This window comes from Globicephala melas, chromosome 6, assembly GCF_963455315.2.
Source record: "Globicephala melas chromosome 6, mGloMel1.2, whole genome shotgun sequence".
In the NCBI taxonomy this organism is placed as follows: Eukaryota; Metazoa; Chordata; class Mammalia; order Artiodactyla; family Delphinidae; genus Globicephala; species Globicephala melas.
The window spans coordinates 7965589-7977851 of NC_083319.1; the positions used below are offsets into that span (position 1 = coordinate 7965589).

The 12263-nt window shown below is 51.1% G+C and overlaps 1 protein-coding gene across 3 annotated transcripts; it reads right to left on the reverse strand.

Annotated features, from left to right (window-relative positions):
* Window positions 1–2514: 2514 nt before the first annotated feature.
* Window positions 2515–12262, reverse strand: SWI5 (SWI5 homologous recombination repair protein). 3 transcript variants are annotated; one of them, XM_060300383.1, is made up of 6 exons: window positions 11923–12262; window positions 11547–11595; window positions 9692–9813; window positions 8787–8881; window positions 5643–5739; window positions 2515–4570 (listed from the first exon to the last, which is right to left on the reverse strand). In XM_060300383.1, the coding sequence occupies exons 1-6, from the start codon at window positions 12225–12227 to the stop codon at window positions 4567–4569; spliced, it is 672 nt and encodes a 223-aa protein (XP_060156366.1). In that variant the 5' UTR covers window positions 12228–12262; the 3' UTR covers window positions 2515–4566. The 3 variants fall into 3 exon arrangements, 2 of the variants coding, with proteins under 2 accessions (XP_060156366.1, XP_060156367.1); XR_009564243.2 differs by lacking the exon at window positions 2515–4570 and adding an exon at window positions 7027–7282 and having other exon boundaries at window positions 5129–5739; XM_060300384.1 differs by lacking the exons at window positions 2515–4570; window positions 5643–5739 and adding an exon at window positions 6982–7282.
* Between the last annotated feature and the right edge of the window lies 1 nt (window position 12263).

Here is a 12263-nt window from a genome sequence, read left to right on the forward strand (position 1 = left end):
TCAGTTAAAAAAATGCTATTTATAAAATTTAAAAAAATATATGTATTCGGCAGGGAGGGGAGGGAGGCCCAAATTTTATGAGCTTCAGGTCCCAACCCTTTTTGGCCTCGTGGCATGCAGGATCTTAGTTCCCCAACCAGGGATCAAACCCGTGCCCCCTGCCGTGGAAGCATGGAGTCTTAACCACTGGACCGCCGGGGAAGTCCCTGGGTCCCAACCCTTTTTCCTAAGTGCCAGCACTTACCACCATCTGAAGAATGATTTATTTTTTATTTGCTTTATTGTCTGTCTCCCCCACCTTAGATGAATGAATATCAATACCCAGATAACCACAGTTTTCAAGGTAACGAATTTTCTCTTCTTACATTCCCCAGCTCACTCCCCCACCCCACCCTATTGCACCACGAATGTTAGCTCATTAAGGCCCCACTTTGAGCTGTAAGGACGTTGCATTCCCAGGGGAGCCAGGAATATGCTTAGAACGCCCAAATCTATCATCCTAACAATGAGCTGACATTTGCCTATTTCATTAGAGTCATTAATCCAGCTTTTATATCTATGATCATTTGTGAAGTGGCCACGGCAGGTATTATTTTACCTACTTTATAGATGAAGAAACTGAGGTCTGGGGAGGTCCCGCCACCACCAGCCCAGCCTCCTGCCTCTGTCTACACATGGCATAACCTGCTGAGCTTTAGCTCTGGCCATAGAATAAAAACAAACAAAACCCCGTTCCCACCACCGTATCATCATCTGATTTCTTCTGCAATATCCAGTCAGACCCTGACTAACCTCCTCCTTCGAGCACTTCAGCAGGAGGCGTGGGACTCACCTGGAGGTGGGCTGGGTAACCAGAGGGACAGACATTAGTTACTCCAAGAAGTTTCCCTCTTGGTGAGACCTGGATCGGGATGCTTTCGGGGCAGTGGACATTGACTAAGAGAGACAAGCATCAGGTGGGTGGCCGGGTGTGATGGGTGGGGTGGTGGGCTGTCCTGGGGCCTTCCAGCCCCCTTGTGGTCTGCAAAGCAGCCTGTGACCCCCTGCCCAGCAATCTTCTCCAAGTAGTCCCCGCCCCCAACCCTACAGGTACTTCCTGAGCCCCTAGTAAATCAGAAACGAGAAGAGCCCTAAGATGGCAAAACAGGCCAATCTCCTTCCGGGCAAACCAGCTGGGCAGGTCTGCTGGTGCCAGGGTGGAGGTCGGAGGAGCAGAGCTAGCAAATGCCTGGGCCTATGAAAAGGCTCTGGGGAGAAGCCAGATACAATCTCACCTAGGTTTGATCCAGAGCTGGCTCTTAGGGTCTGGTGGCTCTGTAGATGGGCTTGAAGATGGCTGGTTTGGAGGCAGGATTTGATTGGATGTTATTCCTCGTGGTTAGAAGCAACCTGTCAACCATCCAGGAATGCTCACCGGAGAGGCCAGATATCAAAAACACCTGGGGAGCTTGTTACAAAAAATACAGGCCTGCCCCCCTACCAAAGCAGAATCCCTAGGGAGGAGTTAGGGACCCATATCTTTTCCTTCAAAAGCCCTCTCAGGTAATTGTGACACTCAAGAGGTTTGGAAATTATTACCTGGTCTTTAAAGAGAATGACTGTGGGGACTTCCCTGGTGGTCCAGTGGGTAAAACTCCGTGCTCCCAATGCAGGGAGTCTGGGTTCAATCCCTGGTCGGGGAACTAGACCCCTCATGCATGCTGCAACTAAGACTCGGTGCAGCCAAAATAAATAAATATTAAAAAAAAAAAGAGAGAGAGAGAGAATGATTGTGGAACTTCAACCTTGGAGTTGGCCACTTAGCTTTGTTTCCTTGGGAAAGTGACTTAACCTCTCTGAGCTTCATTTGCCTCATCTGGAAAATGGGGCTAATGATGTACCTCTTAGGGCTGCCATTGGAAATACTTGTTGTAGTCATGCTGAGCTCTAGGCTTGGGGCCTGGCACAGAGTATGTGCTCCCAGTGTTGGCTGCTATGAGTATCATTGCCGCTGAGATCCTCTGGGATTCTGGAATGAACACGAGAGGCTGAGGAAGCTAAAGGCCAGGAGAGGATCTGCTCCTGTTCAGAGTTCCCAATGTTGGGGATGAGAGGCTCCCTGGGAAGGGAGCGAAGTCTCCTGCTCAGAGGAATCAGGAGAGAGGTGCCAAGGCCAAACTCAAGGTAGAGGCCTCTAGGTCAGGGCCTTGGGCAGGTACAACTTCGAAGAAGCACAGTGAAGATTTGTGGCTAAAACCTTGGGCTTAAAGGCTCAGAGTTCTGGATTCAAGTTCTGACTTCTTTTGTTAATGTATGACCTTGGGTGAGACTCAAGAGAGGCTGAGCCTTGGGCTTCCCTGGTGGCGCAGTGGTTGAGAGTCCGCCTGCCGATGCGGAGAACACGGGTTCATGCCCCGGTCTGGGAGGATCCCACATGCCGTGGAGCGGCTGGGCCCGTGAGCCATGGCCGCTGGGCCTGCGTGTCCGGAGCCTGTGCTCTGCAACGGGAGAGGCCACAACAGTGAGGGACCCGCGTACCGCAAAACAAACAAACAAAAAAACAAAACAAAACAAAAAACATTAAAAAAATCTCAAAATTTAAAAAAAAAAAAAAGAGGCTGAGCCTCGGCTGGGAGGAAGACAGCTCACCATCAGCCAGGCTCTGGAGCCAGACGGGCTCAGCTGCTTCTTGGAACTGTGACCTTGAGCAAGTTACTCTGCCCCTCAGACCTCAGTTTGGAAATGGGGATACTCCACCTAACCACACTCTGGTTGGGAGGTGCCAGTGAGATACTGCCCATGAAGCACTCATCTCCCTGCTGACCCACAGGTTTCAGAAATGTTAGTTATCTCCATCAACCCTTCTCTGGGGAAACCTTCAGCTTGTGACTGGTTTGAATGGTGGCCGTCACCTTTCATCTGGTGACAACACCTGACTTGACAGTACCCAGAGCTTTCATCACAGAGCCTCCAGGCGTCAAGGTTGCGGGCCCCTCAGGCACCACTCTTCCATAACAGACGCCCCCGATCTGGCCTTCCTCCCCTCTGCAAATTGTCCTCTGTTTCTGAGCAAAGCTAAAGTGGGGTGTTATTTGGTGACACTGCCTCGATGAGGTCAGGCTGCCCGGAAACGACCCCTTTCTGCCCTCAGGGATGAGAATACAGGCTGTTTTTCATTAGTGTTTTGAACTCTAGTATGTACCAAATGATGAATGTTTTGGAGTAAGGTTTACACTGAATGTGATCAAACAATGTTCCTGCACTCACAGTGTCAGTTGCCCTTGGTAGCCCGTTTCCTAGCACCATCAGGGCACGCTCTGACCAATGGCACGTGTCACTATGCACATCTCACCACCAGTTGGCTCCTTACTGCCCAGGGTGGCGGTTGGGGTCACTTCAGACTCTGGGAGAGGTGCTGCCATAGAGAACCCCCTCTTCTATGTGGGGCATTCTGAGGATCTTGTCTGTGGCCAGTGGCTTGGCAGGACCAGACCTTCCCAGGCAGAGCCCTCCCAGGGGCAGCTTCCCCGGCAGCTGGACGCATCTCTGAGCAGACACTGCCCCCTTGAGGCCTCTGCTTGCCATCACACCTGGGAGCGCTGACTTCACACAGAGGGAAGTGGACCCAGATGATGCTTTCCAAGCATCCTCCAGGGGTGCCTTAAAATTGGCCCCAAATGCAAAAGTCTTTGGAGCACTGGCAGTGTATTCATTCTCAATTTGAGAACCTGGAATCTACCTTAGTGCCTTCTGTTGCCTTCCAGAAGAATGCAACTCTGGGCGATCATCAGAAAACAAGTGCATAGCCACAGGAGGTCTGTAATTTGTAAAGAGGCAGGGGGATCTCCCTGACGGTCCAGTGGTTACGGTCCAGTGGTTAGGGCTCTGTGCTCTCACTGCCGAGGCCCCGGGTTCGATCCCTGGTTGGGAAACTAGGATCCCACAAGCCGCATGGCAAGGCGGAAAAAACGAAAAACCGTAGAGGCAGGGATTTTAGGGAACTAGTGAGAAGTGTCCTTGCTTTCTAGTAACATTTGGAATTACGGCTGGAATTAGGGTTGAGGATAAGGTTAGAGTTAAGCAAAATGACTAGTATAAAGAGGGAAAGATATCTTGCTATAAGTTTTTTTTAATATAAATTTACTTATTTATATTTATCTTTGGCTGCGTTGGGTCTTTGTTGCTGTGCACAGGCTTCTCTAGCTGCGGCGAGCGGGGGCTACTCTTTGTTGCGGTGCGCAGGCTTCTCATTGTGGTGGCTTCTCTTGTTGTGGAGCCTGCTCTAGGTGAGCAGGCTCAGTAGTTGTGGCACGTGGGCTCAGTAGTTGTGGCTCATGGGTTTTAGAGCACAGGCTCAGTAGTTGCGGCATGTGGGCTCTGCGGTGCGCAGGCTTCAGTAGTTGTGGCTCGTGGGCTCTAGAGTGCAGGCTCAGTAGTTGTGGCGCACAGGCTTAGTTGCTCCACGGTACGTGGGATCTTCCCGGATCATGGAAGATGATCATGGATCGAACCTGTGTCCCCTGCATTGGCAGGCGGATTCTTAACCACTGCACCACCAGGGAAGCCCTCTTGCTATAAGATTTGAAATTAGCTACCAAAACGAGGTGGGAGAAATAAATAAAATAAAAGGAAGGATGAATTAATTACAGGAAGGTCAACGTTAACTAGCTAGATTGAGAACTAAGAGAGTAAGAAGTGGTGGAGGTGTGGAGACGTGGTCCTACAACTGTGGTACTGACAACAGTATAATAACATTGCATGCTGTATAGAGAAGTGGGAAAAAAAGGGGAAAACCACCAATAATCCTACCATCTTAACTAAGCATTATTATGGTTCATTCCCTTTGTTTTTGCTTCCCACATGTCTTCTTTTAAAGTCTTTATTGGATTTTTTTCAAATCATAAGAGTTAAATTATAGGGACTTCCCTGGTGACACAGTGGTTAAGAATCCGCCTGCCAATGCAGGGGACACGGGTTCAAACCCTGGTCCGGGAAGATCCCACAGGCCACAGAGCAACTAAGCCCGTGCGCCACAACTACTGAGCCTGAGCTCTAGAGCCTGTGAGCCACAACTACTGAGCCCGCGTGCCACAACTACTGAAGCCCGCGCGCCTAGAGCCCGTGCTCTGCAACAAGAGAAGCCACCGCAATGAGAAGCCCTCGCACTGCAACAAAGAGTAGCCCCCACTCACTGCAACTAGAGAAAGCCTGCGCGCAGCTACGAAGACCCAACGCAGCCATAAATAAATATAAATAAATTTATTTTAAAAAGTATTTAAATTATGAAACTTGTAAGTTGTGGAAAGTAAAAACCACATCCATCTCAAAAAAAAAAAAAAAAAAAAACAAAGACTGGCCCAAAATGCAGAGTTGGGTTACAATTGTGTTTGGGAGAGGCTTCGTTCCTAATCACTCTGCAACCAGAGTCCCTTGGAGTCCTGGGTCCACTAAATTCTCGGCCTCTGGGCCTTTGTAAATAGTTTCCCCCCTGGAATACTACTCTCCCACGTTCTTGTCTGGCTGACTCCTTTTACTGTGCAGGCTTCGATGTCTCTTCTCCCAGCGTTTCCCCAATGTCCCGAATTGGCTGGTGCCGCTTAAATGTGCTCCTGTAACCCCATGACAACCTTTATCACGTTGCACTGTCATTGCTTCTTACTTACTGCTGGCAGAGAAGCGCTGTGTGGCAGAGACCCAGACACCGTGACTCCCAGCTCCTCCTTCTGCGGACAGAGGCAGGATAATCCAACTGTCTGCGATCTGCAACAGAACCAGAGCATGGGCCTGGGTCACGCCGTCCCCTGAGCAGGACGGGTTGCTGTCCAGCATTAAAGGGGAGCTGGACTGACGTTCCCAGGTGCTGGGTCCCAGGCAGTTGCTCATCAAATCCCTGAAGCACTCTCTGGAGGTAGGTACTTGTGGCTGAGACAGCAGCTGGTCCCCATCAAATACCTGGGTGCTCACCCAGAGCAGTTCAGGCCACATGACTAGTTCTGGACCACTGTCTGTGAGCAGAAGTGACGTCTGCCCATTTGGGGGTGAGTCGGTTCAGAGCTGACGTGTCTTCTCCATCTCTTTCCCCCAATTGTGGGTTCCAGTGGTGAAGCTCCAAAACGTAGGAGGGCCACCAGATCCTCATTGGACTTTGTGAAACAAAGGCACATTTACTGCATTTAGCCAAGGAGGTTTGGGGGTCGTTGAGGCAATTCATGCTAATTGCCCTGATGCATACGGCACTACTATCATTTCTACTCATCGAGGCCAAGACAGCTGCCCACGGTCACACAGCTTGTAAGCGGGCAGAGCTGGAACTCAAGCCCAGGCCTGACTTGCATGGCTGGTGTTTAGAAACTAAACGTACTTCACCTCATGAAAGCCTGTCCCCAAGCACTGCTCTAACTTCTGAAATCTCATGAGAATGTCCAGCGGGAGCAGTCAGAATACTTGGCGGGTCCGAGTGGACTCCTGCTATTCTGGATTGCACTCCGCAGTTGCAACACTCAAGCTGTACTTCTGCCAGTGATGGTCGTTCAGGATGAGCAACACGCGGTGAGGAAATGACAACAGCTCACCCATGCTTGGCAGAGAATTACAACTGGGGAGTGGAACCCTGATTCTATAGATCAGGGAAGAATTCCTCCCAATGTCACTATTTCACTCTCAGCCCTTACCCACTTGTTTCCCAGCCCAGAAAGGCAGTGTTGCACACCAGAAGCTTCAGAGTTAAGACCTGGGCTCAAATCCCTGCTCTGCCACTTACTGGCTGTGTGACCTCAGGCAAGTTACTGTGCCTCTCTGAGCCTCAATTTCCTCATCTGTAAAACGGGGATAGTAATACTAATTCCTCATAGGATGGATTGAAGCATTAAGAGATAATGGATATAAGGCACTTAGTACAGTGCCTGGCACATGGAAGTTTGTTATAATCCAAGGCAGGCTCTCTTTTTCCAGGGTAGGATCGGGGGCTATCAGAGGAGAGGGGATCATACAGATTCGCACCAAAATCGCTCATATGTTTATTTACAAACAGGATACATATACACATACACAGGTATCACTGGAACATTTCAGGAACCTCAGGGCTGGGAACACCCCTTCCTGACTCGGCTTGGGCTCTCTAGAAAAGGGCTTCTGACACTTTCTCACTGGAAAGCCTGTAGGTGCTCTGGTTGGGCTTTCACTGCTTCTCATGTCCACATCGGCCTCTCCCAGTGGGCTGTGGACAAGGGGCTGTGAGCTCAGTCATTCATGTCCAGGTCAAATTCTGGATACAACTCTTTGGTGGTGACACCTCGGATCACAGCTGAAAGGAAGGAAGGAAGGAAGGAAGAATGTCCAGTGGGAGAAGTAGGAGGGAAAATGGCCAAAACCCTGGCCTACCCAGGACCCTCTCCAGCACTTTCTTCCTGCTCCCCTAGTTGGCCCAGATAACCCTCCTGCTACCCCTTCCAGGCTCCTCCACGGTGGGCCCTGTCTGGTCCCTCCAAACTAGACTCACTTAACCCTCACCCACGTGAAGCAGCAGCAAGAGTCATGTGCTGAAAGTGTAAGTGTACACTCACATTGCATCAGTGGCCAGCTGCAAACCCTGGCCCATGTGCATGCCCTTGCCACTTGGTGATGCCCTTCCTCATGCCTCCTCACAGACTCTTCTCTCCTCCCAAGGGAAGGGGTCTCCTCAGAGGCCTGCCCTGACCACCCTGTCTCATCCCCACCTGCCACCCTGTTCATACCTCAATATTTTCCATCTGTCTTTTGTCTCCTTCACTGCACTTAACACATTTTATAATTCATTTATTTGTGTTCCTTTACTTCTTGACCATTCCCCTCCCCCACCCCAACACCAAAACGTAAGTCACATGAGAATGGAGACACTCAAGTGTCTGGTTCACCAAAATGTCCCCATACCCTGTTGAGTAGCACAGAGTAGGTGCTCAGGAAATACTCACTGAATGAATGAAAGAGGACACTCTGCCTGCTCCAGGTCCTATGACCTGGAAGGACAGGTCTCAAACTGGGTTCTGTCGAAACAGAGCTTATTCCCCTTGGCCTCTAGGCGACAGTCCCCTCACATTCCTTTCTTCTTGGGCCCTGATCGTCCTCCACCCACTTCTGTTTTCTCCCTCCCCTCCTTTGAGACCCATTCCCCACTGACACACGGAGAAGCCCTTCCTGCCGTGGAATCCCGGATGCTGATGGGCAATTCTGCGACAAGAGCTACAACTCAGGCAGCCAGCGGGCAGACAGCCCAGCTCTGGGCACTGTCCCAAATGGTCCCTGCTGGCTGAACATCAGAGTGGCCACCGATCCACGCCAGGTGATGGAACCAAGGCCACCTACACGTTTCCTCACCTCCAAGGCGGGCTGTCCCAGCCAGCTCAAGACACACAGGTGCCTGTGTCTCGGCTCGGCCCTCTAGATAGTGAGACTGTGTTCGAGCAGGAACAAAATACCCCTTTAAGCCACAGAGTTCCCCTTGCACTTTCTGCCTCTGTAGCATGTCGGCCACCTGAGGCGAGGCTGGGGTCTCCATTGGTCTGAGTAGGCCCCGGAGGACTGGGAACCCTAGTCCTCAGGCAGGCGGGTGAGCCCAGACTCAAACCTGCCTATAGCTCCAAAGCAGGCTCTATACCCGAGGGAAAAACCGCAGGCACTCAGGTAAGAGCTGTACAGCTGCTTCGCGAGGTGGCCAGGAAGGGGGAGGGCATTCAGGGAGCGTGGCAGCTGAGAATGGTAGGGGGGTTGGGTAAGTTTAGAAGGCCCAGGAGCAAAATCCCACCACCCCTGGGGCATGGGGACTCCCTCACCTAGTCTGCCTAGCAGCATCTGGCCTACATCCTTGATGTCATTATACTCATGGAGCTGGGAGATGTGGTCCTCCAGTTCATCGACACTGTAGCCTCTGGGATGAGAAATGGAGAGAGAGAGAGAGGGAGAGAGAGAGAGAAAATATCGTTGAGAAAGCTGCTCCAAGGTTCAGAGAGTAACGAGGCATCTATTTAACAAATGTTCACTAAGGGCCTACTGGGTGCTTGGCATTGGGAACTAAGATAGTGATGCCAAGATAGACCCTGCCCTCATGAAGCTTAAGGTAGGGCAGGAGATCTGCCTACTCCCTCACTCCTGGCACATTCTCCCTGTACTCTTAGGGAGGCAGCCTCAGCCACGCTGGTACTATGTAACCCTGGTCACAGCCAAGGGATTCACAGATGGGCACATGAATGGCTAATCAGATCCCCTCAAGGGTGACATGCACATTCAAAGGCTGCTCAGTCTGTGCCATGTGACTGGAGCAAAGGGCATGGGAAAACCCAGGAGTTGTGGAAGAGCCAGCTTCCCCTGGGCACTGAAAACCCCACCTGCGGAGGGAGGACAGAGCCCATGTGTGGACAGAAGCAGAGGTAGAGACCGTGGGCCCCAGAAAAGACTGGGAGAGCCATGGCTTTCCAGTTCCCAGGTCCCCTTATTCTCCTGGGAATTCCTGGCACAGTCCTGTTTTTATGCTAAGCTAGGTTGCAGTTACTGGGCACGAGTTAAATGTTATCTAGAGATTCCCTGGCAGTCCAGTGGTTAGGACTCGGTGCTTTCACTGCCATGGCCCAGGTTCAATCCCTGGTCAGGGAACTGAGACCCTGCAAGCTGCATGGCGTGGCATGGCCAAAAAAAAAAAAAAAGTTATCTTAAGCACACTGAGGAAGCCAAAGAGACTTACTCAGATATTAATTGGGAGATTTCCTTGTCTAGCATGTCCTTCTTCTCCTTCAGCTTCTGAACGTCAAGGTGCAGAGAATCCTCGCTGGCCCCATCAGCCTTGCCAGACTTGGGAGATGGCCGCTGCGTGGCACAAAGAGTCATAAGCCAGACTGACCAATTATCTACAATTCAGAACCTACACATTATCCCCCAATATCCACTCCCTGCTTCTGGTTGGTAATAGACACCCTCCACCCCAGAATAAGACATTTCCCAGCTTCCCTTGGAATTAGATGTGGCCCTATAACTAAGTTCTGGCAAGTGGAACTTAACTAGAAATAGCATATGCGATGTCTGGGAACTGTCCTTCCAGGGAAAGGGCATGCCTTTCTCTAGCCTTCCTCTTTCTTACCAGCTGGAGGGATGCTGGAGTTGGTGTCTTGGATGATAGAGGTTATGGGTCCCTGATGACTGTTGGTCCCTGAAGCCACCATTATTTGGGGTTTTCTTTCACTCCCAGCCAAACCCAACTTTAACTAAAGGGCCCATCCTGGTTCCCAATCTGACCCCAGAGAATCTTGGATTCTCCTGTCAAGTCTATGATGTCACTGGCTTTATAATCGCATTGGGTAGCAAAACCCATCCCTGGGGCTACAGTTCATCTTTGTCCTTTCTGCGTCTACAAGCTGTGAAGGGCGGTGCCTGGTACACTGCTAATTTTCAGGAAATGTTTGTTGGAGCAACTGTAATACAAGAGACCGAGGAAGACGTGGTTCCCATTCTTAGGACAGGGGATTTTAACCAGTCAGTCAACACATCGTGAGTAAACACTAGCTACCATGGCAAAGGCTCCAGGGGTTCAGCAATGGATAAGACATCAAGCCCGGCCCCCTGCCTTCACGGAACGTATAGCCTAGTCCCAGACATAGAACCCCCAACAGTCACGCTCTTCCTCCAGAAATTTCCGTTTAAAGCTCTGCTCACAGGTCACACGTCATCAGAAAGTCCTTTCCTGACCACCCCGTTTACATGGCCACACCTCAATCACTATCCTTTTGTCCTGATGTTTTCTAACATCTATCACCACCTGACATATTGTATATTTCATTAATATTATTTTCACTGACGGCCTTATACCACTGGAGTGTAAACACCATGACGGCAGGGACTCTGTTTTATTCACCGCTGATTGCCCTGTGTCTACAACAGTACCTGGCACATAGTAAGCACTATTTCGAATGAATTCGTCAAATTGAATGAGTGAATGACAAATAACCAATCAACTAACTACCAGTCTGAAAAGCGCTTTGAAGTTGAAGTACAGTGTTCTAGGGGAGTGGCTAACAAAGCTATTGGCCTGAGCCCGAAGTGGGCCTAAGACTTCTCTGAGGAAGCTCAACTTTAAAGGATGAGTAGGCATCAGTTTGGCAAAAAGCTGGAAGAAAAAGTATTCCAGACTTTCCAGACTAGAAATGCCCTAAGGCAGGAGAGAGTACACGTATTTGAGGAAAACGGTGTGGTTTCCATGTGGGTAGAATGGGTGAGGGAGGGATAGTGGTGTGTAAAGAACAAAACCAGCCAGCCACTTGTGGTGCTGTCAGGAAGGATGAGAGACAGAGCCCATCTGGAGAGCCTGGGGGTACCACTGACAAAGTACAGGACGCTGTTTCTTCTTTGAAGCTTGGTGGGCAGGAGGAAAAGATGGGGAAGGACTGAGGAATGACCTAGAGTTTCTCAGCAGAATGAGGTCAGCTAGGGGAAGACCTTGAAGAGGACTGGGGGTGGGTCAGCTGCTGCTGGGGACAGAGAGGAGGGCTGGGAGCAGCAGTGGGGTGCAGGGTGGAGGGCAAGGAAGGGGGCACAAGCATACTCACAGGGGATCGGAAAGCCCCGCGGCAACTTTTGGAAAGTCCTGCTTGAGTCCTGTAGAGGAATCCGAGGGAAAAAGGCTGATTGGACCTAGAGGCCGCTTTGGGAGGAAAGGGGTACTGTGAGGGTGTGAGAGGAGGAACTGCTGTGAAGTACAGAGACCGGGACTGGATCCGGTTGGGAAGAGGGTAGATAACGCTCCCGGGATCGGGGTAGGGATCCTGGAGGAAGGAGAGATTCTGATGTGGAGCAGGGGAAGGGGGGGGGTGGTCTCTGGAAGCGATCTCTGGGGAGAGAAAAGTCTGGGGCAGAGCTTCGGGGAGTCAGGAAAACTGACTGGGAGGAGATGTGCTTTCCCCCTGCTGTCCGCTCCTCGCCCACCTCCTCAGCCCTGGGGTCCGGGGCCCCTGACTCGGGGAGCTCTGCAGTGCCGGAGGGTCCAGGGCGGGTGCGGAGAAGCGGCCTCTCAGTTCCGCCCGGTATTCGCAGTTCTCTGACGCACACCGAAACTCCACAGAGCTATAGCTACGTAAGCACGCTGCGAGATCCGGCCCCGCCCTTCCCCGCCGTTCGTCGACCAGGTGGACAAGGAGAGCGGCTGCGCACGCAGTCTTTATTAGCCCTTCCCCCGTCCCTCCTGGTAAACTGTGGTTTAGCCACGCCTCTTTCCCTTTCAACTTTCTCATCGACTAATAGGATTAGGGATTTGAGGCTCTGCTCAA